Source organism: Orbicella franksi, chromosome 1, assembly GCF_964199315.1.
Source record: "Orbicella franksi chromosome 1, jaOrbFran1.1, whole genome shotgun sequence".
Lineage (NCBI taxonomy): Eukaryota > Metazoa > Cnidaria > Anthozoa > Scleractinia > Merulinidae > Orbicella > Orbicella franksi.
Genome location: NC_138145.1, coordinates 17,720,096 through 17,746,560, shown reverse-complemented (window position 1 = coordinate 17,746,560; position 26,465 = coordinate 17,720,096). Strand labels below are relative to the sequence as shown.

General features: G+C 36.2%; 1 protein-coding gene across 3 annotated transcripts; it reads left to right on the top strand.

The window, feature by feature from the left end:
- Positions 1-494: 494 nt before the first annotated feature.
- Positions 495-24,918, top strand: LOC145494331 (tyrosine-protein kinase CSK-like). 3 transcript variants are annotated; one of them, XM_081473790.1, is made up of 17 exons: positions 495-864; positions 1,614-1,665; positions 4,030-4,095; positions 6,784-6,834; positions 7,981-8,084; positions 8,627-8,764; positions 10,404-10,506; positions 11,996-12,101; positions 12,828-12,893; positions 13,629-13,731; positions 14,920-15,007; positions 19,089-19,162; positions 20,194-20,244; positions 20,504-20,552; positions 21,109-21,204; positions 21,733-21,819; positions 22,381-24,918. In XM_081473790.1, exons 2-17 carry the CDS (start codon positions 1,645-1,647, stop codon positions 22,567-22,569), a joined length of 1,392 nt encoding a protein of 463 aa, XP_081329916.1. In that variant the 5' UTR covers positions 495-864; positions 1,614-1,644; the 3' UTR covers positions 22,570-24,918. The 3 variants fall into 3 exon arrangements, with proteins under 3 accessions (XP_081329916.1, XP_081329910.1, XP_081329902.1); XM_081473784.1 differs by having other exon boundaries at positions 495-951; XM_081473776.1 differs by having other exon boundaries at positions 497-964.
- The last annotated feature ends 1,547 nt before the right edge of the window (positions 24,919-26,465 follow it).

Genomic DNA, 26,465 nt, shown 5'->3' with positions numbered 1-26,465 from the left:
TTTTCAGCCGTTTTGTTCATAAGTAGGGTATCGATTTTGGCCATTTTGGTCATAAATAGGGTATGATTTTTGCACTCTCGTCTTGAATCATTGGGTATGGGTACGTTTTTTTTTAGAAGAAGCTACTAGTCATCATTATCGATAAGACCTTCGAAAAAAGCCCTTCATAAATTATGTTTAGGCCAACTGTACCAGCCGCAACGGTCATAAATAGGATATCAAATTATTGGTCAGGTCATAAATAGAGTATGGAAAATCGCAGATTTTGGTCATAAATAGGGTAGGGGGTTTGGGAAGCGGGCCGCACACCCCTAACCAATTTTTCTGGGAGTACACCTTCCCACTCCGGGTTTATATCACGGTAAAAATATCAGTTCATGAAAAAAGAAATACATTACATGTAAGATTTTGCATTTACTGGTTTACATATTTGCCTTGTGGGAGTCCGATGCAGAGAACCATTTATTAATGCTTCTCTTGAAGAGGTCCAAGGAGTTCCTCGGGATGTTCGTTCCATTGAGACGGCGACGCTGTTACCAAAGTCGCCAGTTCTTGGTTTCGTTAGACACAATTTTGAGTGGCGTCGTGAAGGTCAAAGGCCAAAATTTGCAGAGTGAACAGTGTGAGTAGGATATTCAAATGCACAGTTCTTTGAGCTTCTGGCTACTACAGCTTCTGCACCCTTCCGTACAACCGAGGTGTGCTCCGGTACAATTTGTGTCTCCATACATGACGTAAATACCATTCTCGATCTTCATGATCATAATTTATTGACCCCCCTCTACCACTCTGCTCATTTCCTGTGAAGTTCTTCACTGAGGGCAAATCGGTTCGACACTGTACCACGGAAGTCGTAGTCTTGAGGTTTGTTGGACCGAATTAAAGGCTTGCTTATTTTAAATAGGTCATCTGAGGATTCAAACAGTTGAGAACTGTTGTTCCTGGCAGCAGGTAGGCCGCTAGGGTAAGTACTGTTGCGAAAAAACCGTAGCCGACTCTCGGACACTGAAAGGCTTACTTGGCTGTTTAGAGCGAAGTCTTGCTCATTTCAAGTTTCTCTCCTACATGACTGGGGTTTTCGTGATTGCTACTGCAATTACTTCTCGTGGATTAGGGAGAGGCTAGATAGGTTGATGAAACTGTTGCGATTTTAGTGTTCGGTAGTAAACTGGCCATCGGTACTTCCGCGTCTGTCTGTGAACACAAATTGCTTGAATTGGATCGATAAGCTTACTTGAAGTTAGCTTAATGATTAGGCATTTAGAGATTGTAATATCTAAAACAGGAATGTGTTTGAATTCATGAATATTGATTTTACAAGTCTTCAGTCAGCTTGGTTAATTTTCAGCGATTTATGACCATAATTATAAGCTTATTCTAATTGTTTCAAAATACAATGATTTATACTTGTGGCTTTGTGTTCTATTTCGTACAGTAATTTTGTACCAGCCAGTGTTTTGGATTCGAAAGTTATCGTTTGTGTTTTATTCCCTCCTTAAGGTCGTTACCGTCACTTCACTTATATCGTGCCAACATTTTTGATCGAGTCAATTTAGTTGTAAGTGATAGCATTTGTTGGCGAACATGTCGATATTCTAGTTGTCTTTCAACAGGTTCGGACCAGAGAGGTCCCAATGACTCACCATGTCCAATAACGGAAGACAGGTTAGTCCTTATCAATTGTAACAGTTGATCATTTATTCTCTTCATTGCAAAGTTAAATTTTTAAATGAATGTCTAGTAGTGAGCATAATTAGGGCAAAAGTTTGTTTTGTTAAGTGGCGCTGTATTCTGCAATTACTTACCTTTCAGTGACACTAATTTAGCGAATTTAGCGATTTCTCAGAAAATTGCTAAATTACTTAATTAAACTGCCCCAAAATTAAGTGCAACTAAAATAGAATTTATGTATATGGAATTAACTTTGATCTGGCAACTTCACATAGTCACACCAAGGAGCTTAAGTGAACCATGATGGCAATGGCTACAAGAATGCCATCAAACAAATGGTTTAATGAGCAAAACAATGGTTGTGCAAGTGTGTTATTAATCTTTTTATAATACAGTCGGAGCTCTGGTAAGCGACCACCTTGAGAATTTGGAAAAGTGGTCATAACTAAAGCTGGTCGCTGACAAGCGCGGACTCTCAAAGCAACCATGCAATGAAATGATAGGGTCTTCAGGATTGTTTATGAGAACTTTAATGTAATTAGCATAAAGCTTTAAGTGGAAACTGGAAAGTTTCAACCATAAACTTCTGGGAAGCAGCTGGAAATCATCTTGAACTTTCAACTTGAGATAGACTTGCATTGTCAACAAACGATTAACACTTATGTTATATCACTGTTAATTTGACCAAGAAGTATTTTTTTGTTAAAATGATAACTTATGTGAATCAGACTCTAGAAGTGGTCCCTTGCATGAGCTTCAAACAAAGGAAAAGACCAGTTGGTGATTGCCAAGAGTGGTCACAGTGTTTTACAGGAGCGGTCACTTACGAGAAGTTTTCAATACAGATTTTGAGTGACAGTTTAAACAGGGTTTCATAAAGGTGGTTGTAACTTGCACTGGTCACTCACGACAGCGGTCGTAAGTAGAGCATCAACACTGTATTTCTGAGCCATCCTCTGCAAAATGACAGGATGATATGACCCACTGCTAAATATTTTTACTGAATGTGAATGATGGCAGCTAATTGTTTTTTTGTCTTTTCTTTTGGAATCAAATGATGGTCAGTTATACATTTAGCTAAAGAAAGTTTCTAGACCTGTAGCCATACTGAATAGATCTAGACAATTGCAAAATCCAAAGGTTTAAACTATAAAAAATTAAAATGTAGTTATGTACAAGTTTTTCAGAAATGTTTCACCATAATTTCATATAATCAGGTACATATTGTTGGCAATGGAGTAGGAAGGTCTTTCACACCAAAATTAACTATCTTTACCTCTCTGTTTGGAATTTTACTTTTACTTTATTTGGCTATTCACATTTCATGAACATGACTGAGTAAGGGAGAGAAAAAAAAACAGTAATCACTTCGATTTAGTAGAGCATATTTATGTTGTTCTTTTTACCACCATATTTTCGGGTGCATAAGTCGACCCTTCATGCCCACAAAATCAGTCCAAAAATTTGACCTTGACTTGTACACTGGCCAAAAGTTTAGAGTCAACTTTTAAATCACTCACTCTCTTACTCCCTCAATATCACCCTACTCAATTCTGTTATAGAGCAGTTTTCAATTGAGTGTTGTAAAACCAAACTAATTATGTACCAATTAGACTCAATTGCCTGATTACAGTGTACTTTTGACATTCAATTGAAAACCACTCTTACTAGTGCAATGCACCTTACCATAACTACCCAACAAACTATTTTAGAAGTTAGCCAATTCTGGATTGCAATTTGTATGACAGGAATGCCTCTTGTCATGCAAAGACTGCAACTGAACATGAATGTTGCCCTAAAGTTTCGAGATTTCTATTTTCAGTATTTATTTTTTGTAGCAAAGGATATAGGAACACTGTAAAGAAATACGTGTAAGGAACTGCTTGAAATTTGCTTCGTGTTTATTCGTTGTTGAAGCTTATAGATCACATTTGCATATTATACTCTATTCTGGAAACCCTCAGGAGAAATTATTTTTTTTATATACCATACATTTACCATCCAGAGTACCAAACATTAGTTTGAATCCTCAAAGCTACAGCAGTTAATTTGCATTTCTGGCTTGAAAATTGGTCTTAACTTGTTGGAATGAAATGCCAAGGAACAAGGATTTTAATGGAATTTCAAATATTTCAAGTCAGCATTGTTTTTCTCGATCGTTTTGGTGTTCATGCTGCATCAGTTATGATAAAAGCAAACAAAAGCAAATTGTGAATGGAATTCATTATCTAGTTACTGACTGTTTTTTTGTTTTTTTTTTTTTCAAGCACTGGTAAGGTGGGTGGGTCACAATGTGGGTCACACACATAACATTACAATATAGCCGTTTATTGTGTTTTGTCTCGTGTTTTCATTTAGGTACCAGTGTGGACAGCAGGAACTGAAGTTGTGGGGCGATTTCAATTTAGAGCCAGGACACGAGAGGTAGGTCCTTGATCTGGATGTGACAGAAAAGTACTTTGTTCATTTCATGAATTTTTCCCTGTCTTTCTTTGAGTTGTATTCATATTAGTTGCTTTCAAGTTTTGTCAAAAAAATATCTGTGAAATGTGAAGGTGAATTAATCAACATGACACGAGAAAAATTCTGAGTTCCCGACAGGAATCGAACCCATGACCTCCCGAACACCGGGCAGGCGCTCTATCCACTGAGCTACGAGAACTCATGGAGAGCAAGGTCATTTAACTGAGTTCATATATGACAGGTGTCCTGCATACTGCTAGGATCAACGCTATCAAATTCATCGTGAGTAGTGATAAGTTAATAATGATGGTGAATTTTAAGCTCGGTAATGAAATGTGAAGGTGAATTAATCAACATGACATGAGCGTGGGACAAAGAAAAATTCTGAGTCCCACGCTCGTCTCATGTTGATTAATTCACCTTCACATTTCATTACCGAGCTTAAAATTCACCATCATTATTAACTTATCAAAAGAATATCTGTTCCTCAATCTGAATGTGACAGAAAAGAACTTTGTTCATTTATGAATTTCTCCCTGTCTTTCTTAGAGTTGTATTCACATTAGTAGAGGTGGCTGTCTTAGAGCTTTCAAATTTTGTCAAAAGAATTTTTATTCCTCAATCTGAATGTGACAGAAACGAACTTTGTTACTTCAGTGATTTTCTCTCTGACCTGTGTTAGGATTGTATTCTTATTAGAAGAGATGGCTGTCTTAGAGATTGTTTAAAGAGCTATCTGTCTTAGAAAGGCATCCTCCTAAAGGGAGATATCTCCTTGTAAAAACCACTGAGACAGACACCTCTCCTATGTGACTGCCTCTCTAAGATTAGTGTCAACCTTAGAGAGGTATCTGCTTCAAAAGTGTCTGCATTTGAGAGATGTCTGTGCTAGAGGCTTTGTCTGTCTTTTGGAAAGAGGAGAACAAAATCATGTTATTGAGATGAGGGTAATCCAGAGGTGTTTTTGTCATGCAAAATGTAGTATATATTCATTTTGTTTGAATTTATCAAACCAGTTTGATTTTAATTTCATTTACATTTGAGATTACAAATTGTAAATATGAATATGATACAAAAGAAGATCAATAATAACAAAACTTGTTAAAAAATATTGAACTGTCACTCTCTTGTTCAGAGATTACCACCAAGTAGGTCTTTGCTTTCAGGGCTAAAATTAACTCACACTACTCACGCTGTCACAGTGCTTAGTGGTTAGTGAGCCAGTTTCCTAGAGTCATAGAGGCCCACAATAAAATAAAGTTGCCTTAAATGTCCTCTCCCTTTACACAAAATAATGTACACACGTATTAAATGTAAATAAATGTCCCAAAACTGTTGTCAATGAGATATGACATTTGCCTTTGAAAGCGGACCACAAGTACATTAATTTTGCTCTTGGTGAGGAGTCTGGAATCATTTGACAATCATGAAATCAAAATGGTGTGTGTCTCATGGAACTTTCAGCATCAGAACTAACAGTTCAACAAAGTTGATGAAACTAGAGTTAAGGAAAAAAGGGATCTATTATTTCATTTTTGGAGCTTCGCCAGCTTTGCAGTGCCTTGTACACTATATTGCAACTCATTTATACTGTTATCACGTATCGGGCAATCAAACCTTGACATTTAACAGCCCTGGACCATTTTAAATTGCCACGTGCTGACCAGGCTGCCACTGCCCTTTTTTAAGTCTGTACCATATATCTTATATTTTCTTCAGTCTCTTCTATTAGGGATAATTCTGTTCAAATGTAAAAGCACCTTGAGTCTTAGTCTTTTGATTTATAAAAATAGTGAGGTTCAACTCTCTCATACAGGGTCTGAAATTAACTTTTTAAGGCAGGCGCCAACTGGCGACTGAAATTTTTTTTTTTCAGTCGCCATATGGAAAAATGTGGTCGCCAAAAAGTGTCAATAAAATTTTTCCTTCGCAGCGAAACAGAAACCAAAATTTTTGGTCGCCATGGGCTTGCCGGCAAAATATTTGCAATTGATGTAATCAGGAATCAAACCAGTGCGCAAATCATCTTTTGACTACTTTGACAGATCTACATTTCCACCTTTTGATGCCCAGAGAATATCTAAGTCTTCAACTAATTTCTTCACGGATGTTCCGTCTCCACCTTGTAATAAATTACGGAAAGATTTCAAAACATCTTTGGACACCACATCGCCTGAATAAATATTTATGGCGAAAGAACGCACGTGGCCTCTTGCGCCTGCAAAACATATGTTATGGGAAACCGCTGAAAAAACATGGCGGCGAAGCTTCGCACTGATCATAGCATTGAAACGTTGTGGTAGATTTATAAAGAGGAAAATCGGTTTTATACTTTAGAAGGTAAAAAGTAAGTCCCGTAAAAAGTAAGTGCCCAATTGGCGGGCGGCTTTGAATTTTATTTTAATCGATTTGACTGAAAATCAAAGTTATTGTATAATTGTCGTGGCATGAAATAGTTAATCGCCTGCTGGCGACCAGTTGTGAAATTCTGGTCGCCAGAGCAAAATTTTTAGTCGCATTGGCGACCAGGAAAGCGCAATTTCGGACCCTGTCATATGCTTTAATTTGATGCAATAGAGATAACAAGAATTTACTTGTAGGAACTCACTGTAGGGATAAAACGGTTAATGAAGTTGTCTTTTTATTTAGGATCTGCCTTTTGAGAAGGGTGAGGTGCTGTATATTGAAAGTGTTACTCGGGTGAGTACAGTTATGGTGTATGATATTCTAAAAAGTACTACAAACTATTCTCCACAAGGTTACTTATGTGAGACTATTGAAAGAAGAAGACATTTCTTACACATAGCAGTTGGCATTGGTCGGTAGTAAGGAACACAAATGCAATGTTGTTAGAACGACAACATTATTACTTTATTACTTTTTATTAGATAGATAGACATCTTCATTTAAAAGTAAAAATCTAAAGGCAAAAATTTCAGGGTAGTCCCTTCAAGGAGTTTACAAAGCATCTCTGCTATCAATAGGAGCCCTGAAGCTATTACCTAACATAGATTACACAATAATAGGATATATACAATAACGAAAACATAAATATGGGAAAGTATATTACAACAAATATCAAAAGCCTATAACTACCATAGTGACATCTTCAAATTGTATTAAGAAGTCATTAGGTGCATAAATGGCCAAATGAGTTTAAGGAAGTTATTAGGACAACCTGACAGAATGGTTGGAGTAGCTTGTGGTGGATATGCAAACTGTCTCTAAGTAGAGTAATAGCAACATTCTTGAGTCAGTTCATGGTATGGAATTAAGTGTGAGTATAATTGTGTGCCACTTGGACTGTGTACAGACTTCATGTTACTTACAAACCTTTAAAATTGTAAAGTTGCCGTGCATACTTGACAATCTTCAGTCTTTATTTGTACTCACTCTTGCTAAAGAAAAAATTACACTTTCAATGAAAATATTAAAAGTAAAAATTAGAGTACTAGCTGCCTGGAATAACCATAGGGGCTAGCGGAGCCAGGCAGCCAGTTAACAACAGCATTAAATAGAAATAAAATACAGTTCAGCAAGAAAACTTGAGCACAAATGCACACGCAAGAAGAAGAAAAAAGAAGAGGAAAAATGCTATTTCTATTCTGTGAAGGAAGTCTAAAATAGTTTTAAGTTATATATGAATACAAAACATTAATATAGGAAGAGCACACAATAGCTATGGCAAGTAATAACAGCTATATATTAAACTATAAAAGAAAGACTTGACAAAAAAAGACCAATTGAAACTAGTTTAAAAGGCTCTTCCATGTTTGTGGACATTAACTTCTTTGGGTAAATGAGGGTTTGATGGTTCTATTCATTTTGTTGTGTCTCTTCCCCCAGGATCCTAACTGGTACAGAGCAAGAAATGGAAAAGGACGTAGAGGAATGATTCCCTATAATTATGTAACAGAACACAAAAGAGGTGTAAAACTTCATGCCATGCCGTAAGTTGTCTTTTAGATGAAAAGCTACTAGTAGATAACCTCTCAAGAGTAAGTTACCATCTACAGTTATGTACTTGTACATGTAATGTCTTGATGGACACATTTCATTTTCTAAAGGGATGTAGTTTTACTTCCAGGAGAGAAAACTAAAATATCACAGAAAGCCGTTATTAGAAATTGTAATACATGTGATATATTATTTTTTAGCATAAATTTACTAGCATCCTGTCACAAATGTGATTTGCCAATAGGCTATGCTACTCACTATTATTTTGTTCTGTAGTAGAAAGTGAATAGCCTAGGAGTGTTTGCTTGTTAATGAACTGGCAGCCACTTCTTTGCATTTTTGAAGTGTCTGTGAAGAGGATTTAGATAAAGGTTTGAAGGACTAGTAGAATTATATTAAAGCAATCAGATTATTCGCTCTCGATTTCTATGTGTGATAGTTGACTTGGGCTACACCCTTGTGAACTATCTTGGTCCTCTTGAGGGTGTATGATAGTCAACTGACTTATGAGTATGTGTATGTTTGTTCTTTGTAGGTGGTTTCATGGGAGAATAACAAGAGAACAAGCTGAAGATCTTCTTAAGCCAAAGGAGAGCAACATGCCCTTTGAAAAAGGCCTGTTTCTAGTCAGAGAAAGTCATAACTATCAGGGAGACTACACCCTATCTGTTTGGTATGTCTTTAGCTTCATTAAGAGCTAATCTGCAATAAGGCTAGTTTTTTTTACATGTGCTGTGCTTCTACTTTTGGTCTTGACCTGTTTCTCAAACATCTACAACTGGCACAGAATGCCTTCCATCCACTGGTATTGTTTATTGCTGTTGAACTAAAAACTGTGGTTGTTTATCATTGGCCCAAAAAATCCAGGAATGTTTAGTCAGAATGTAAATTGAAAGACAATTTTAGTTTGACTGACCGGAAAATTTTCAAAATAAAATTTCCTGTGGAACAATTATGGCAAAATTTTATGTCCTTGAAGGGAGATGTGCATTGAAATAGAGTTACAAAAGACAAAACTTTATTTAAAAGGAGCTCAGGAAAACTGCAAATTATCATGGATGCCTCTTGCTACTAACTTGTATGATTTCTGATGGTCAAAAACCTTTGACTGGACCATCCAGTGTGATATGCAGGCACAATATATTGACACGGACCCATTTATAATACCACACAGAAAACCTGTATTAAATTTATTTACTTGGAGCAAGCAGTATGCACTGAGTATTTCAGTTTGGGATTAAACTGTCGACTATGACAGATTTTTTCCGGTTGGTCAGAAAGCATGTGGGGTGAAGACCTGGGACTGGTTAGGCTGTGACATCAAAACAAGAACATAGGTCCTAATATTTTTTGAACCAAACAAATAGAGAAGAAACGAATAAGTCAAATATACTAGCAATTAGACAGTCAAGTGCAATTCCAATTTTGGTTCTAAATTGTAAACATTAATGAAAGATATGTAGACCTATGTTCTTGTTTTGACGTCACAGCTTGACTAGTCCCAGGTCTTAACCCCCCACGGTTTCTGACCCGACACGGTCTGGCCCATGGAATCTACCAGTTGTTTTGAACTGGCTTAATCAGGGCAATTTCCAACTTGCACTAGCTAGCTTGTGCAAGTTGGAAATTGCACTAATTAAACTAGTTCAAAACAACTGGTACATGTAGATCCTGTGGGCCTTATTTTCCTGGTGTGTCTTCAATTCGAGTAGTACCCTGATCTGTGGTGCGAAACATATTTAAACTTCAGAATTACAATGTCATGTATTTTGCAACTCACCAGCTTACAGTGGCTTCATAGCTCAATTTAACACCAAGGACAGTAGCACACAATTACCAGTATATGGATACACCTTTGTTGTGTGGTTTATTTTCATCGGTAGTCAGACTGTTTGCACTGAAATTAAATGATGTAGAGTTCAAATCCTGTTCATGCCTGAAGTTGTTAGGGACTCACTCATTTTCATGCATGTAGTTCACATTTATAGAAAATTACGTTTTAGTACTATTTTTTATCATTCGAAGAGATTTTATTTATTTATATATTTATATATTTATTTATTTATTTATTCAATTTCACTGCGATTATATAACAAAGAAAAAAAATCATAAATGATATTACAAAATAATAATAATATTCAGCATAATTGTAATAACCACGTTAATAAAAGAAATCTTAGTACATAACAAGGCAGTGAGGAAGACTAGAAGGGAACTGACGAACCATACGTGCTGGTCAACCCATTATGAAAATAAAACCCATTACAAGTACAAGTTGAATTTATGTTATCATTTTAAATGCTTTTTAACAGTTCTGCTGTAGGAGTTGAGCACTACAGAGTAAGGTACACAGATGATAACAAACTGACAGTTGATGATGATAGCTTCTTTGAAAATCTCACAAAGCTTGTAGAGGTAGGTGACTACTCGTTGATAAATACTTTACTTGCTTATTATATAATAATTATTATATGCAAGTACAACCTATTAAATACACGTATATATTGCACCCTGATTGTGATGCTAATGATAAGAAAATACAAGAAAGAGAAGTACCAGTCACTTGTTGGAAGGGGGTGCCTATTTGAAGTTAGTGGAAAAAGTAACACCTATGGATGAGTCCTTGTTAAAAGGGGGTGCTTATTGGCAGGGGGAGCTAAATTCAAATTATTACAGAACTGTAATTATTTTAGTTGATCTTTTTCTTAAACTGAATGGCCTTGACAGAACATTGCTTTTCGTTTTGCATCATTAAGGCTAAAGGTTACATGGTGTCACCAGATGGCATCAGTGGCACATTTTTTCAGACTTAAATTCAGGTTTAATGGTGGCTGAAAGTCAGTTTTAAAAGCATCCACTCAAGTGTGGTGTTTTTAATAAAGAAGGGGAAGAAAATTGGAAGTAAGGAAAAAGCAATCCCTTATGTATCAGTTAATTCACTTAGAAAACACTCTGACGAAAAAAACAAACAAACAAACAAACAAACAGAAAACAACTTTTTTTTACTTTGAACGTCAAAACATAAATTATCTTTGCTTGCCCCATCATTATGTCCACAGTTCACACTGGTTCTGTGTTTCTATTGAGTTTTGTACACTATTGTTAACATTATCTATACATTGTAATTTAGGAGTTATTTATCTTTGTAGATATTTTTACCTTATCCGTGTAAAATGTTTATCAGGGCTCAAAAATAGTGCCATCTTGTTGACCACGACAAGTGAATTTTCCTGGGGGCAAGTAACTTTTCATTCTCACTTGCTCGATGGCTAAGGGCTCAGATGAGTCTTCTGCCAACTAAATGAAAAAAGAGCAAACTGAGACTTGCCCAGGTCAAGCAAAATGTGAGAGCTGCTTGTCCAAAGGGCAAGCTGGAATTCAAGTTTTTTACAAGCTCTGTTTATTGTCATGAAACCTGTTGTAAAGCACTATAAGTGATCTTTTTTATTGTAAATAGTGCTATATAAGAAATTATCATTATATTAGTATTAGTATTATTATTATTATCATCATCATTATTGTTATTGTTATCGTTATCGTTATCATTATCATTATGGTTATCATTATCGTTAAATTATTATTATTATCATTACTGTTATAGAAATACAGCTTTTATGGAGCACTTTCTTACAGGGTGTTTTCTAAAACACTTAAATTGTATAACACCATTTCCATTGCTGCCCAGATGCACTATACAGTAAACAAATTTCTCAATCAGTCACCTAGTAAATTTATAAACTAAGATAAAAGAACTTAAAATCTTATTATAACAACACATGTAATAAAATTTGATTGAAAATTCATTTAAGACCCAAAAACGATAAGCCCCTATTTTAATAAGTAATCAATTTCCTGATGTAGCATTGGCAATGTCAGAAACCACATTTTTTTGCACTGTGTACAGCACTATCAAGATGATGCAGATGGACTCTGTACACGACTAGCAAAACCATTGGAAAAGAAAGGAGGAAAATTTGATTTCTCTGTTGATCCAGACTCCTTTAAAAAAGGTTTGATGCTTGTATCTTTGCATTATACTTTTTTGGTTTGATTGATTGTTTTTGCCAGGGTGCAACCAGCAACCATTAAATAGTCAAGTGAAGTTTTTCCATTTTCCCGCTTAATAAGTACCAATAATAAGGAGTTGTCTATGAGACTTTGTGCCAATTATAGAACTGTTGGAGTACTTGCTGTGGCTCAGATTACTTTTTGCTCTCAGTGTAAGGATATCAGAAACTCTTAACTAAGGTTCTCTTCAGGAGATCTACTACAAGTCAGCTTTGAATCTTTGTCTCCTGGGTTGTCTGAAAAATGTTTTTAAATGTTGCAGAATTCTACTGGAAACTGTTAACCCATCTTTTCATTCTCGGGCCTACATATACAGTACATGTAAAATATCTGTTCAATGGTGTCTCTTTATTGCCCTGCATACTGGAAATGAATTTCACATTTGACCACTGAATTTGTACTCCTTTGGTCTTCCTTTCTTTAAATTCAAAAAAATTATCATGGAAAGGAAAGTGCCAAAACATTGATTTTAAAGGCTGAAAAAGAAAATTGTATTCATCTCATATGTAAACACTCAACCCTGTTCAACATGCATACATAAATTATTGTTTGATTTATATATACAGTATGGAAATAACTTCTCTCTGTTGTGAGAAATAGTTAAATCAACCCATATGGTACACAAGTTTCTTGGCTTAGGCTTTTGGTTTCTCTGATTTATATTGTAGAGGGTTGGTCAATTCAGCGCCATGAACTACATCTTGGAAGGTCAATTGGAAAAGGAGAGTTTGGAGGTAAGAACAGTAATGCTTACTAAGACTCTAATGTAAGTGCATGTAATATGATACTGTTCTGGAGAATCTTAAGACATTGGTTATTAGATGCATATATGTGTGTAGCATATGTTTTTTACATCATTGTAAAAATGTGTGAAGAGTTAAGCCTTGGAGCTGAAAGGCTCATAGCTGCTGGAGCTTATCCCGGTTTCTGTAGCATGAAGCGGCTAGGAGTATTTCTACTCCCCCTCGATGGGATGCTAGTCCATTGCAGGTCACTCCCCCGCAATTTGTTAGGTTTCCCCAACAATTCGCCGGTACCCATTTATACTCCTAGGTGGAGAGAGGCACTGTGAGAGTTAAGTGTCTTACCCAAGAACACAACACAATGTCCCCGGCCAGGGCTCGAACCCGGACCACTTAATCCCAGAATGAGCGCACTAACCATGAGGCCACCATGTCTCCCACTTGTAAAAATATGCCTGATATATTATGGCCTGTTCTATCCTATGCTAAAGAACCAAGAAAAGGTAATTTGTAATGATGTGTGGAAGTGTTGCTTGGGCTGATTTTAATGGAAATGTGTACTTCTGAGCAAAGAACTTGTTGAGACATTAATTTACATTGTCCACAAGATGGGATGGAAACAGGTTTTTCTCGACAAAAGTGTTTGAGCTCCGGTCCTTAGTACTGTGATGGAAACCAGCCCGAAAAGACCAAGAATTTGCATTTCATTTCTGGTTAAATCTTCAGATGTCCTTCAAGCTGAATACAAAGGACAGAAAGTAGCTGTGAAATCACTCTTAGATGACAGCCATGCTGCTCAGACATTCCTAGCAGAAGCTTCTATAATGACGTACGTTGAACCTTAGATGCTGTGAATACAAATTACAATTTAGTGCTTTCTCTAGTAAAATAATCATTTGCCAAACAGAAGATGATATTCCATGTTCTCTAAGAAAGTACTGCATGCTCGAGATCTAGAAAAACTGCCAGTGGACACATGAATGGAATGCGACTGCACTCAGCAATTTTTCTAGATTTCAAAAGTGCACTATTTTTTTTAGAAAACAAAGGAACACCGTCTTCTATTTGGTTTAGAACATAGCATGAAAAAGCGAACATATTTTTTTACGTCAAAGGACTGAGGGGCGGTGATTGATCTTGCAACATGAAATCTAGGACATAATTTCCAGCTGTGCTTCTATAAAAGAATTATGCACACTCAGCTCCTCAATTAATTGGTAATCAATGGGTTATCACTTGATTAATCACTAGTTATTGCAGATGATCAAGGAGTAATTGATGAATAATCAGTAGGCCACAGAATTGTCAGTCATTTCTTGTGTCAATCACTCATTGATTGCAGTTATCAGTCATTGATGACATTGATTAGTGATTGATATAATCTTTTGGCTTCACAAACCATGCAAATCCAAAATAAAGAAATAAAAAAAAAAAACTCCTGCATGCCATTTCCTTTTTCCCATTGATGGCCAATACATTGTAATAGACAAGAGAGGAGTCTTGGATTCCATTAATTCAGTTTCTTTCCCTGTTTAGAGCTGTTTTCAATTGAGCATCTTAAAACTAAAGCCAACCAATTACTTGCCAACCACTCAGCTAATCTCAAACTGTAGTAAAACCAAAACCAAAACCAAAACCAAAGTAACTGCCTAAATTCCTCTGCCTATTATTATCCTCTCAAGCCATACACATAAAGATTTATAACCAGAAAGTCAGTAACCGGTAAATTGTATTATATGTCCAACATACAGTAATAACATATGGTTAATCAGGGAATTAATTCATTGATTACCCATCTACAGGCAATCAGTAGGTAATTGATGTCATGGATGAGTAATTGATAGGCCACATTTTCTTTGGTCATAAATTAGTTATCGATAATTCATTGAAAATGGCTAATAATAAATGACTAATCATTTGATTAGTCATTGATTACCAATCCATTACTCACTGATATCACTGCTTGTTAGTTATGTCTGGATACATGTATACTGTGTGCACTTTTTGTGATTGACAGGAATTTAAGTCATAAGAACCTTGTGAAATTACTTGGTGTGTCACTGGATGGAAATCCTATTTACATTGTAACAGAATTTTGTGGAAAGGTAAGTGATTGAGTTCAAAGGCTGGATCTCTACATGTCTTAGGGTTACTTCCCACCTTCAAGGGCAAAAAAATTGTTTTTTTCTTTTCTTTGACAAAATTTAAGTCAGTCATTTTATCTGAAGTTTACAAAAGAAAAATATTAAAAATCTCAAAAAGCGGCCAAGTTATTTAGAAAAAATGTATTTTCGAATAAAGTTAATAAACCAGGAAGGTGTCATTATCACTAAGTGGACGAAACCGCCAGGGGAAATTTTCGCGGCAAACGCTCCTCTTGGAGCTGGTATTTCATGTTATTTGGTATTGTTTTTATCGTGCATTTGTTCTTTTGCCTTTGGCTACTTTGTCCGTTTAAGTTTCTTTCTCTTCAATGTGACAACGAGACAGAAAACAGGTTGCAATGTGATGCTTTTCCTGGAAAATCGTGTTGCTAAGAGGTCCTGTTGTTCCATTGGTTTGCAGTTTCATAAGGCAAGATAATCTCCTGGCACAGCGTGAGTTGTTTACGAATCTTCACAAGCTAAAATCTCGCATTTGATTTTGGGAGGAATACCTCCACTTTGAGCAAATTTATGGGGTATGCAGATTTGACGGATTTTCGTGACATTTCACCAGAACATACCAGGGATAATGGCAAGCGAAAGTGTGTCAGGAAGTTTGGATACTTAACATATTTTTCCCATGGTGTCCATTTACGCAACACGTCTTGTATATTTTTAGCTACTCCAACTTTAGATGGGGATATCTAGATAACCAATCAGAATATCGAAAAGCCCAACACACTTTGGTTGATGGATGCCTTGTGAATAAGACTGCTCAGCCACTTTGCTTCTGTGGGAGCATCCGATAGCCGATAAATTTAGTAGAAGAACCCTCGGTCGTGTCATGCCTTAGCCGGTCCTGACACTTCCTAAAAGAAAAACTCGCTTAAATTGTATTTTTATCGTAAACTTCATTTATTAAGCTTTCTTCTGATATATAGTTTGTTGGGCTTTTATTGAAACTGGCACGTGTACGATTTTTTTGCCCAAGGACACTTGCGAAGGTGGGAAGTAACCTTAATAGCTAATAATAAGCTGGGCTCTGAGCAGTGTTAATCAACTATTAAGATGATTTCCGCAGAACATTCGAGCAATAATGACAAAAAAGCCTCATGGCATGGTAATATTTTGAATAAAGGTACATGTAGGAAGATCTTATCGAGACCTTAGCTCTCAAGCTGACCCCGCAAGAGAAAATTGAACTTTAAGTTATCCATATTTCTATTAGAGTGGACATTTCACGTTAGTTGAAAACACAATAACCCATTTGCTTTAAGCATTCTTACGAGGTTTGACATTAAATTTCTCGAGAATGCTTGAAGATTTAATCACGGGGTCACCTAGAGAAATGAATTACAGTGAGATGTCTTAAATAGTATTCCAATTTAAGTTACCGTGCTACGAGTAGATTTTTAGTAAATAATTTTTGTTTTGTTTCCTTGGAAACAAAACGGTATTGTTTTCAGTTCAGTGGTGAACTACTTATATAGTGATTTGTAATATCCAGTCAGAGTAAAGTTCGTAATTGTTAATGAAAATACGGTGGCAAAATTTGCAACATTTCAATGAAACTCTCGTTTCTTGGTATTATCTTACACAAGAAAACTGCAAACTGGACTTGATAGTGATAGTGAAAAAGAAGTATATTTGCGAAGTAGAGACACCGCCACACCACTCGATTTGTCCACTAATGTGATATTTTGAGCCGACGGAAGCAGTCAGTTTTGTTTAGTTCAACAAAGAAATGGTACTCTTTTCCGTTTCAGAGTGATTTATTGACGTAGTGAGTATGAACGTTATCAGGGTAAACGCTTGTAATTCACAAGGTAAACATGTTTAGCAAAAATAACTTTTCGAAACTAAATTTTATTTTGTGACACGGAAAGAAAGGGAAATTAAAATGTCATGCAGGTAGAAAAAATTGGCAACTTAAATGTTCCTGAGTCTTACTGAAACGATGTATTCTAGAGAAACGAAGATATCTGTTTCTGTGCTTGATTTAAATGTGACTGAGATCACAACTACGGCGACATAATTTTGGTTAATCAGAACACTTGTCAGGAATAGCAATCCCGTCCCTTTTCTGTGGCTGTTTACGGGAAAAGAACACGCACTTGGTGCATTTGGACGATACGGGAATAACAATCCTGCCCTTTTCTGTGGCTGTTTATGGGAAAAGAACATGCACTTGGTGCGTTTGGATGATACTACAGATACGATGTGGAAGGCAGCTAATTCATCATATTGTAATTTAATTAGTGTTGGTATATTGCAAAATAGGCACAATATGGCTTTTTTTATAAAGGTTTTCTTCATATTGTAGGTGTCAACATTTTCCAGATTTAGCTGAATTTCCCAAATTTTCCGCCACAATTTCAGTAGCTTTACTTCTTAGAGTGCGCTTTTAAAAATATGAAAACTTGTATTTCGACATACCGTGGCATTTCAAGAGCTGGTTTCCATGAAAACGCTGATAGGATTTTTAGTTTAGCTTCACAATATTCAAGCGAAAGTGGAGGAATAATTGCACAACTGTCGTCACACACGAGGTGTCCTTTCTGAAAAGAAAAATATACTGCGTCACTGACAGTGAAACATAGAGTACGGCATCGATTCGCCTGACTGCCTGTCACAGAAATAGAAAAATTATGCGTCAAATGCTTTTGCCTCTTAGCTTTATTTAGCCTCACACACAAAACTTTAAATTTCTGAAAAATTTGGTGGAACTGTGCGGCCCACTTCCCAAAATACTTACCCTATTTAAGACCAAAGTCTGTGATTTTTCTCACCTTTTTATGGCCTGACCCTTAAATTAATACCCTGTTTCAGACCTGCCATAGTTCTCTAGTTCAGAATGATATTAAAGATATTGTGAATGGCTTTAGTTGCTGGTCTTATCGATAATGATGAAAAAAGTAGCTTCTTCTAAAAAACATACCTAATTCAAGACTAGAGTGCAAAAACCATACCCAGTTTGACACCAACATGACCAAAATCGATACTCTACTTCTGACTAAAATGTCATAAAAAAACATGTCCCTCTGACGCTGGACATAGCTGTATAGCCAATATAAGGGAGCACCCCCCCTCCCCTAGGGCAGAGTCAAAGTGAAGTATCACAATTAAATACGTTTCGAAGCACGTTGACTGTAATAACTTATACATGTGTAGACAACTTAAATTAATTGGCCCTTTCTCTTTTACAATAGATTCAGTACTAAACCTCACCTAGCCGAAAAACCCCAGGCTCTGACAACTGAGCAGATCAGTGCGGTGCAAAGCAACGCATTAGGACATATCCCCCTCACCCCAAGACTTCTCATGCACAAGAGATCAAAACCCCAGCCTTTCTCAGACTTTGAATACCTTTCCAGAAACAAAACACCATTTCTTTCTGAGAAATAGCTTCTTGTTGCACTTATTGCTTGACCTATGTGCGGAATCCGTCTTAACATGTCAGGAAAACAGCACAGTCTCAATCACCAGTGTGGGTGATTGGGACTGCACTATTTTAGGTTTGTGCATGTTTTATATTTTATTTTAATGATTATTATTTATTTGTTTGTTTATTTATTTATTTCATGTATTTATGTATTTATTTATTTATTTATTTTACACAGAGCCCATCTTGATAGCAGTGTTTATAATAATATTATTATTACTCTGATGTGTGCAAATGTTTGGCTACCCTTATGCAATCAAGCAAAAACTGAACAAGTTACCTGAGAAGTTTACAGCTCTCATTAACTTGCTTGGTAGTCATGGGCGAATGTCAGAAACCTCGCAGCAAACCGTAGTGGTTGGAAAGAGAATGTCAAAGCCTTATGTGCCTTATGGCATAAAGAGATATAGGAGGATAGGATAGGATTAACTTGCTTGGTTGCACATTTTGTTGTAGAGCTATTGAATGTATTTCTTAAGTTCTTTGGTTTGTTTATGATCATCATATGAAGCCTTCCTTTGTTCTCAATTAGTGATTTGATTGGTTAACGTTGTTCTCTCATCTCTCATGTTTTATTTACATTTGGCAATTCTATCTTAGGGAAGTTTAGTTGAATACTTAAGGACTAGGGGCCGGACTGTTATTGGGCAGAAAGATCTTGTAGGGTTTGCTAGGTAAGAATGCTTTATTGTATTGAAAACATAAAATAGGCTACAATAGGTTGGGCATTGTATGCAGTAAGTTGACAAGATTTACTTGGCTCTGCCAAAAATGTCGACAAATTTTATCTCCACCAAATTTTGAATTTGGTAATCACATACGCCCTTGAAAACACCAAAATATTTGATTACCACAAGTGTCAATCATGTTGAAATCATATTTTTTTATTTTCCGGCTTGTTTTGTTGAACCTGTCTCCCTTTTTCTGCTTTTGTCGGGTCTTGAATGCTCTTGGCTTGCCACATTTTTGTTTTGGTCTGTAGCAGTTGTTGTACTGAAACGGTTTGAATATTGAGCCAATCCACAATTACTTGTTCTTGAAGGTGCAACTAGAACAAAGATCTGGGAGCCATAGAAGTTGTATGGAGTCGCATTCAACCTCTCTAAGCTGGAATAATGGTTGTTATTCGTTGTTCTCTATCTCCACAACTTGATTGCCATGCAAAAATTAAATATTTTGGCAGGCTTCTGCCTGAATGCATAGACTCTAAAACCAAGATCAAATTTACTTGATTGACATTTTCAGTCAGCTTAACGCCTGCAAATTGTAAAATATGACGGTTTAGATGCTTGTCAAAATTTGTCCTGCTCCAAGGCAGGACGACGGCCCCTTTGAAGCTTGGTACGGCTGGGCAAAATTTTAGTAGGAAAGTAAACACTGTGTGCACTAGTAGAGTGGAACTGATGACATATATTTTTGCTAAACCTACAAAAATTTGTCTAGTGCATCTGGACCCTTGTGTTGTTCAAGCTGCTTTCTGCCAAGTGATTGTACTTGTCGGCAAAGTGGCCCAGTAGACTGAGAAGAGTTTCATGTCAGACTCTCATTGAGCAGTCTGATATGAGTGCTTGTAGCAGTCACTGTGTCAACGGTTTAGCTCAGTTAGAAGTAGTTTATTGGTAGCATCACTGACTGATGTGTATGTTTCCTATATGTTAAATACATTCCTACAAAGGTAAATTATTTTTCATTTTTTTTTTTGCAGGGATATAGCTGCTGGTATGCATTATTTGGAGTCAAAGAATTTGGTTCACAGGTAAAAAATCTTAAATCAAAGTCAAATTATAGATGAAGAGAACATAGAATAGATTAAGTTCTTAACATTGGTAAATATGATAGAGTAAAAAAGTTCCATGGGCACTTTCCATTCAACCAAAAGTTCCAGTTTGCATTTTGGGAGGTTTCCAGTGGTGAATCGAAGAGCATTTACCTGAGTCTTCAGAAAAGAGGACAACCTTGTGTGGTAAATTTAAATGTAAATTATCTGGTGTGCATTTTTTTTTTTTTAATTTCAGGGACTTGGCTGCAAGGAATGTTCTTATACATGAAGATGGAACAGCAAAAGTATGCCATGTATTGTAATTATTTGGAACAACCTACTATGATACAATCTGAATCTTTTTGGATAGCCCATGCCTGGACACAATCTCAGTTAGATGCTGATGGCAAATGAATTCCTCTAGTTGTGAAAGACTATTATATATCACTAGCTTGCATTCTTCCAAATGAGTTTTTACTTGGCTTTGCGATTTATGTATGGCTCTACAGTGAGGTTTCGTCTGCTCATTTCTCTGTCATTAGAGAGAACATTGTTAACATTAATTTGGTGAATAAGGCTCATATCTGAAGTTTGTGATTAGCAAGGTGTCCAGGATTTCTGATCTACTTGCCATCGTCATTGTTATCTTAGCCAGTAACATACATTATGTTCGTCCTCAAGATTGTGCTGTCTCTCTGACTATGACTTTCAGTGGGGGCCATTGGGGGTGCCAAAAACTACAATTACCACCAAAAAATTGAGCAAATACGGCAATATCTCCCCCCAAGTTTGGGTATTAATTTTTGGTATTTTGTTTCGATATTTTGTTTTATCCTATTAAGTGTTCTATTTTTGTGGCAGGTGTCAGATTTTGGACTTGCAAGAGAAGCTAACTTCAATTTAGAAGGAGGAAAGTTCCCTATCAAGTGGACTGCACCTGAAGCAATTAAACAAGGGGTAGGATTCATTATTGAGTAAACAAAGACGTTTCCTTTGTTACTATGAGTCATAGAAGCATGAGTGTAAGTCTCAGAGAATTTGAAATTTTGTGGGAACATTAGCTGCAGGCAAGTATTTCCACAACTTTTTCATGTTCATGAATTATATCTAGGTCTGGATGTATTGATTTGGTGTGCACACTCTCTGTTACAAATTCCATGGCTTTAAAACTTTCTTTCCCAATGATTGGTTGTTGTTGTTAGGGTCTTAGGGGCTTCTGTAATCTCATCTGATCCACCCCCTTCGCCAACCTGGAGGTCAAGGGGCTGTCTTGTCCTTTGAACCTTTGAGGGGCTAGGGTCTGGCCAGCGAAGCTTACCTTGACTAGGTGGCATACTCATGGTGACAACATGAGCTTGCTCATAATTGCAATTTGGTGTTTGTGATTATATCTGCAAGGAAACAACCATGGCCAGAGAACAAGGACTGAAAAACTGAGTTAATAATGGTCAGGATGCTAATTGGTGACGTTCATTAATTTTTCAGAGATTTTCTACACAATCTGATGTGTGGAGTTATGGTGTATTATTGTGGGAATTGTTCTCATTTGGTAGAACACCATACCCCAGAGTGGTAAGTAATACAGGATTTATTCATATGTGACTCAGCAAGGTAATAGGATGATGAGTTTTACTATACTGTACATCACTTGCTCATTAGCTGAGATCAGGGGTTTCAGTAAGGGCCAGGCACTGGGCAAATTGACTAACTGAGGATGATTTGCCTGCCTGGTTTGACCATCTAGTGGAAAGTTTTTCATATAAAGAAGTCCAGTTCAAAATGTTTTGCCCGCCTGTGAAAACCAGTGGTCCTCCTGCTGAAAACGTTAATGAAGCCCCCGTGAGATGTTTAGTTAAGTTAGGTTCCAAGAGAAGCTACCATGTCACTCTTTGTTTTTAATGATTTTCACTTAGGCATTAGTATACTGGCATAGTGTTACAGGTTTAGTTGAGAAAGCTATCTGTCAGTGAGCAATGCAGATCTGAAAACAAGTCTGAATTGAACCATCCATTTTATTGGTAAAGCTTCTTTTGCTGTTGTCGTTATTGTTGTTTTTGTATGTGGTGGACAGCTGTGAGTTCACACAGGAGAGCACTGAAGTTATTTATCTGTATCACTTTCATTTTTTTCTAGCACATAGATAGTGTGGTTGAGATGATCGAAAGAGGGCATCGTATGGATTGTCCAGAGGGATGCCCTAAACAAGTTTACGATGTAATGAGAGACTGTTGGGACATTGATCCAAAGCAGCGGCCAACATTCCAGACGATATATAGAAAACTAGATGAAGTTTACCGATCATTTGTACCTGTTGGCAACTGAGTCTTGAAAACAGTTATTTACCTTTATGCGTACTAAGCCATATCTATGTGGAATTGTGATATGCTTTAAATGCTGATAAAAAAGATCATAATATCAAATTTTCCTTCTGGGCTAGTAGTGCTGTTTTTCAGTTTACCAGTTGGTAGCCTTAATCTATATCACAATGTTCAAAATTCCATTGAAAGTTAGTTAATCCTAATCCTAAGACACAATCCTAATGTATAAGGATTGTGTCTTACCAGTCAATTGTGGGTTTATGAATGTTTCACAAAATATTGAGTTTTCAAGAGTAACAGTAACCTCTTCATAAGAGAAATACATTTGTTAATCTAGCATTATGTCTCTATTTATCTGTTAAATTTGTTTATGTGTTTTAGACAACTGTCATGTGTAGTTAGGGGAATGTTGCAGTATTCATGGTAAAAATTGTACATGGCTAAAAATATTAAAACCCTTTTTTGCTAGTCCCTTATATTTTTATACCATTTAAAATTAGCTTTAAGAGACCCTCTGCATATTTAAGAAGCATTTTCTTTTGATATTGTCTTCCTTGCATGTTTGGGTAGAAGAGTATATAAGAAATGAGATTGAAACTTCATAGGAATGAAATAATTAGTTATATTTTCTTATTATGATACCCAGAATTGTTAATTCTTTCAATTGTTTTAGGAAATTGTTAAATTTGTTATAATAGTAAGAAGCATGTAAATTATGCATGGGGTCTGTAACATCATAGTTTTTGTAAAGGGTGTAAAAATGTTCTAATAAAATTTAGATGGAATTTAAATTTTTTAATTCCCCCATCTAAGAAAATGAACATTAATTTTTGTAAGTTTTAGTTCCTCCTTGTGGATGCTGTTTTCAATGCACAAGTGTTTATATGAACAAAAAATAATAACAGTATTCATTTTGATCAATGAAAATGACAGTTAGTAACTATTGGAACTGTTATTTTTGTTGTTATTGTTGTGCTCTGGTTTTGTTACTAAATACTGTAATAAAAAATGTTTCTTCGCTCTAATTTAGCATTATTTTTACATTTTGTAAGTTAACGTGCGAGTTAATGTTTTTCGTCAAGTTACGTAGTCTAGTGCATAATGTTTAAGTGGTACTATGACGAAAATCACATCTTTCCTAATGAAGCCATTTTAAAACATAAACAAGTAGCCTGCATGAGAAGAAAAATGCTGTTTACTAATTTCAAATATCTCTTTTCGTTCCAGAGATATTCAAGTTTTTAAAATATGCATATTAGCAAAGTGATGACGTCACACATTCAACCAAATTTTCATCAAATGTGATGAAAAAAGAAATCTCAGCCAATTTGTATCAGAAATGTTTGATTCTTTGCAGGACGATTCCACTAAATTTGCTCCACAAAACAAGTGTCACAGTTTTGTTACCCTCCCCAATATTAAAGGCATTTCTGGCCACCTTTGGCATTCCATTTTCATATTTACAAATGGTGCCTCATATGCGTGATCCAGCAAGCATACAAATGTGTTAGCTCGAGTTTGTGGCCTCGTTTAACATTTTGCAAGCTGAAAATCACTAACATATTGAAATCAAGTGGGTGGGGGACTGGAAAAGAGTGAATTGCCATGGGAACAGAATTTTTTATGGCCGTAGGTGTGTTTCCAGTAGAACTATTAGCCTACCAAGTTTCAATGGTCTGCGCTGCAAACTGGTCAAGATAGCTCTATTTATATACTTGATATAATATTGGGCTGAGTGTATGACGTCATCAGTCATCTCATTTGCATATTTTACACATTTTTCAATCTTAAATATCTCTGGAACTAATGCGGAGATTTGCAAATGGTGAACAGCGTTTTTATTCCTTCATGGAATTCTATGTGATGCACCAAAAAAATCAAGGGGTAAAAATTTTGATCATAGTGCCACTTAAATAGATGAAGGACAAGACTCCATCTTAACTTTTATTTTTGATAAATATAATTAGCATGTACAGAGGCCTTGACCATTCCTACTAAGGAACAGCAGAAATTTTCCCATCTTGTATCAATAGGCGGTTTGCATGATGGCATCATTTGACTACAACTACCAGAATCCTTCACTTTTTCTGTTTCGTTTACTAATTAGGGTGATTGTTTTTTAAACCCCACTGGGACTTCAAAATTTAAATAATGAAAAAACATAAGGAATTCTGGTAGTTGTAGTCAAATGGCGACAATGTGCAAATCTGCTATTAGTGTTGCAAACATCTCTGTTGACATGTATTCAAGGTTAACAGCTCATGAATAATAATTATTTTTGTCACATGGTACATTTCGATTCTTTAGAAGAGAAACTGTACACAGACCCTGAATCAATAAATTTCACAGAACATTTTGCACCTCTCTTTTTGGAAGTCATAAACTTGGTCAAGATATATGGGTTATTGACCAAGTGTGAGGTCAAGATGGCTGGATATTGGCCAAGTTATTTTTTTGCATGTTTATTGACCGAGACAGAGTCGAGGTCCATAAACTTGCCAAAAAAATATCCAGTCATGTTGACCGAGCAAGCTTGGTCAATAAAAAATTTATAATATCGCTTTTGGGGAAATTATGCTTGTGGGACACAGCACGGTGAAATTTTTTTATATTGTCAAATTTTATCAGCAGGATAAGATGCAACTTTTGGTAAAGTTTAAAAAGATTCTGTGTATACGGTTCAGAGCCACCTTAAATTTTCAAAACTTTAAGGTGGCTCTGAAACCTATGTACAGTTTTTTTTTAAACTTTGCCAAAAGTTGCATCTTATCATGCTTATTAAAATTAAATGATATAAAAAAAATTACTGTCAGTGCCATTTTTGAACTATAGAGGTTCTGCACGGCAGCCATGTTGCATGGCAGGAATAGATTCTTTTTCCTATGGGAAAAAATGTGCCTTCTGATGCAAAACATTTTCATTGTTCCTGCCATGCAAAACCTCTATAAGCCCCTAAAGCTGTAATTAAGGATGTTTTTAGCAGGTCATACTGTTGCTATGGTAACCTATTGTGTAACAAAAATGATAACGTGCTCACTAATAATTGGGCAGTTTTTTGATACCATGATTTAATCATCAAGTGATAAAGAGTAGTTATTATGACCCATCAAAATCTCACTGCTGGAAACTGTTTTGAGCCACCTTAAGGTGAATACTTCAATTTCCATCTGTAATTGAAACAAGTATGATGAAACGAACGCATGGAAAAATGAGTCTGCAATGTCCTACATTTTGACTTCGTAGTGGTCAGCGCTGAGAGATCTTAGAGATTTGTAGCACCATGTTTCTGCTAAACTTGACGCTAAACGCATAGCTCCAGAGTATCCATACCCACCCTGTGAGAGGTCATTGGGAATTCTGAAGGGGTGGGGGTGTCAAACATTAAAGGTTTTAAAGGTATGCTTTTTTAGAGGTAGAGGGGGGTGTTGCAACCACCATTGCATGACAACCCAATAGACTGCTACAAAGGAGACTAAACATTTGTTATGCTGACTACAGACTGGTGGAAATTGTTTTCATCTGTAGGGGCCAGGGGGATTGTATTTTAAAAGCGGGTAGTCCAGTCAAGGAGAAGGAAGAGTTTAGGGTTTGGACTAGATAGGAGGGGGAAGGGGCCATCAGCCAGAATGTTTTTCAGTAATGATTGTTTAGAGAGTAAAATATACAACTTTTTGTTCCTGTTTTCTTTCATTTACTGGTATTTTAAAGCATTTTGAGGCCTAAGTACAAAATTACATTATAATCTGTTTAAAAGAAGTTAATAAGTTAATAGCCAAAGACAGTATTGTTTCAGACAAGTATGTGTTAATATGAGGTTTTGCTCTCTTTCCCCTCCCCCCTAGATAAGCCTTGCAGTTATGAGCAGCACCAAAGAGTATTGTCTGTCTCCAGTAGGGTGTA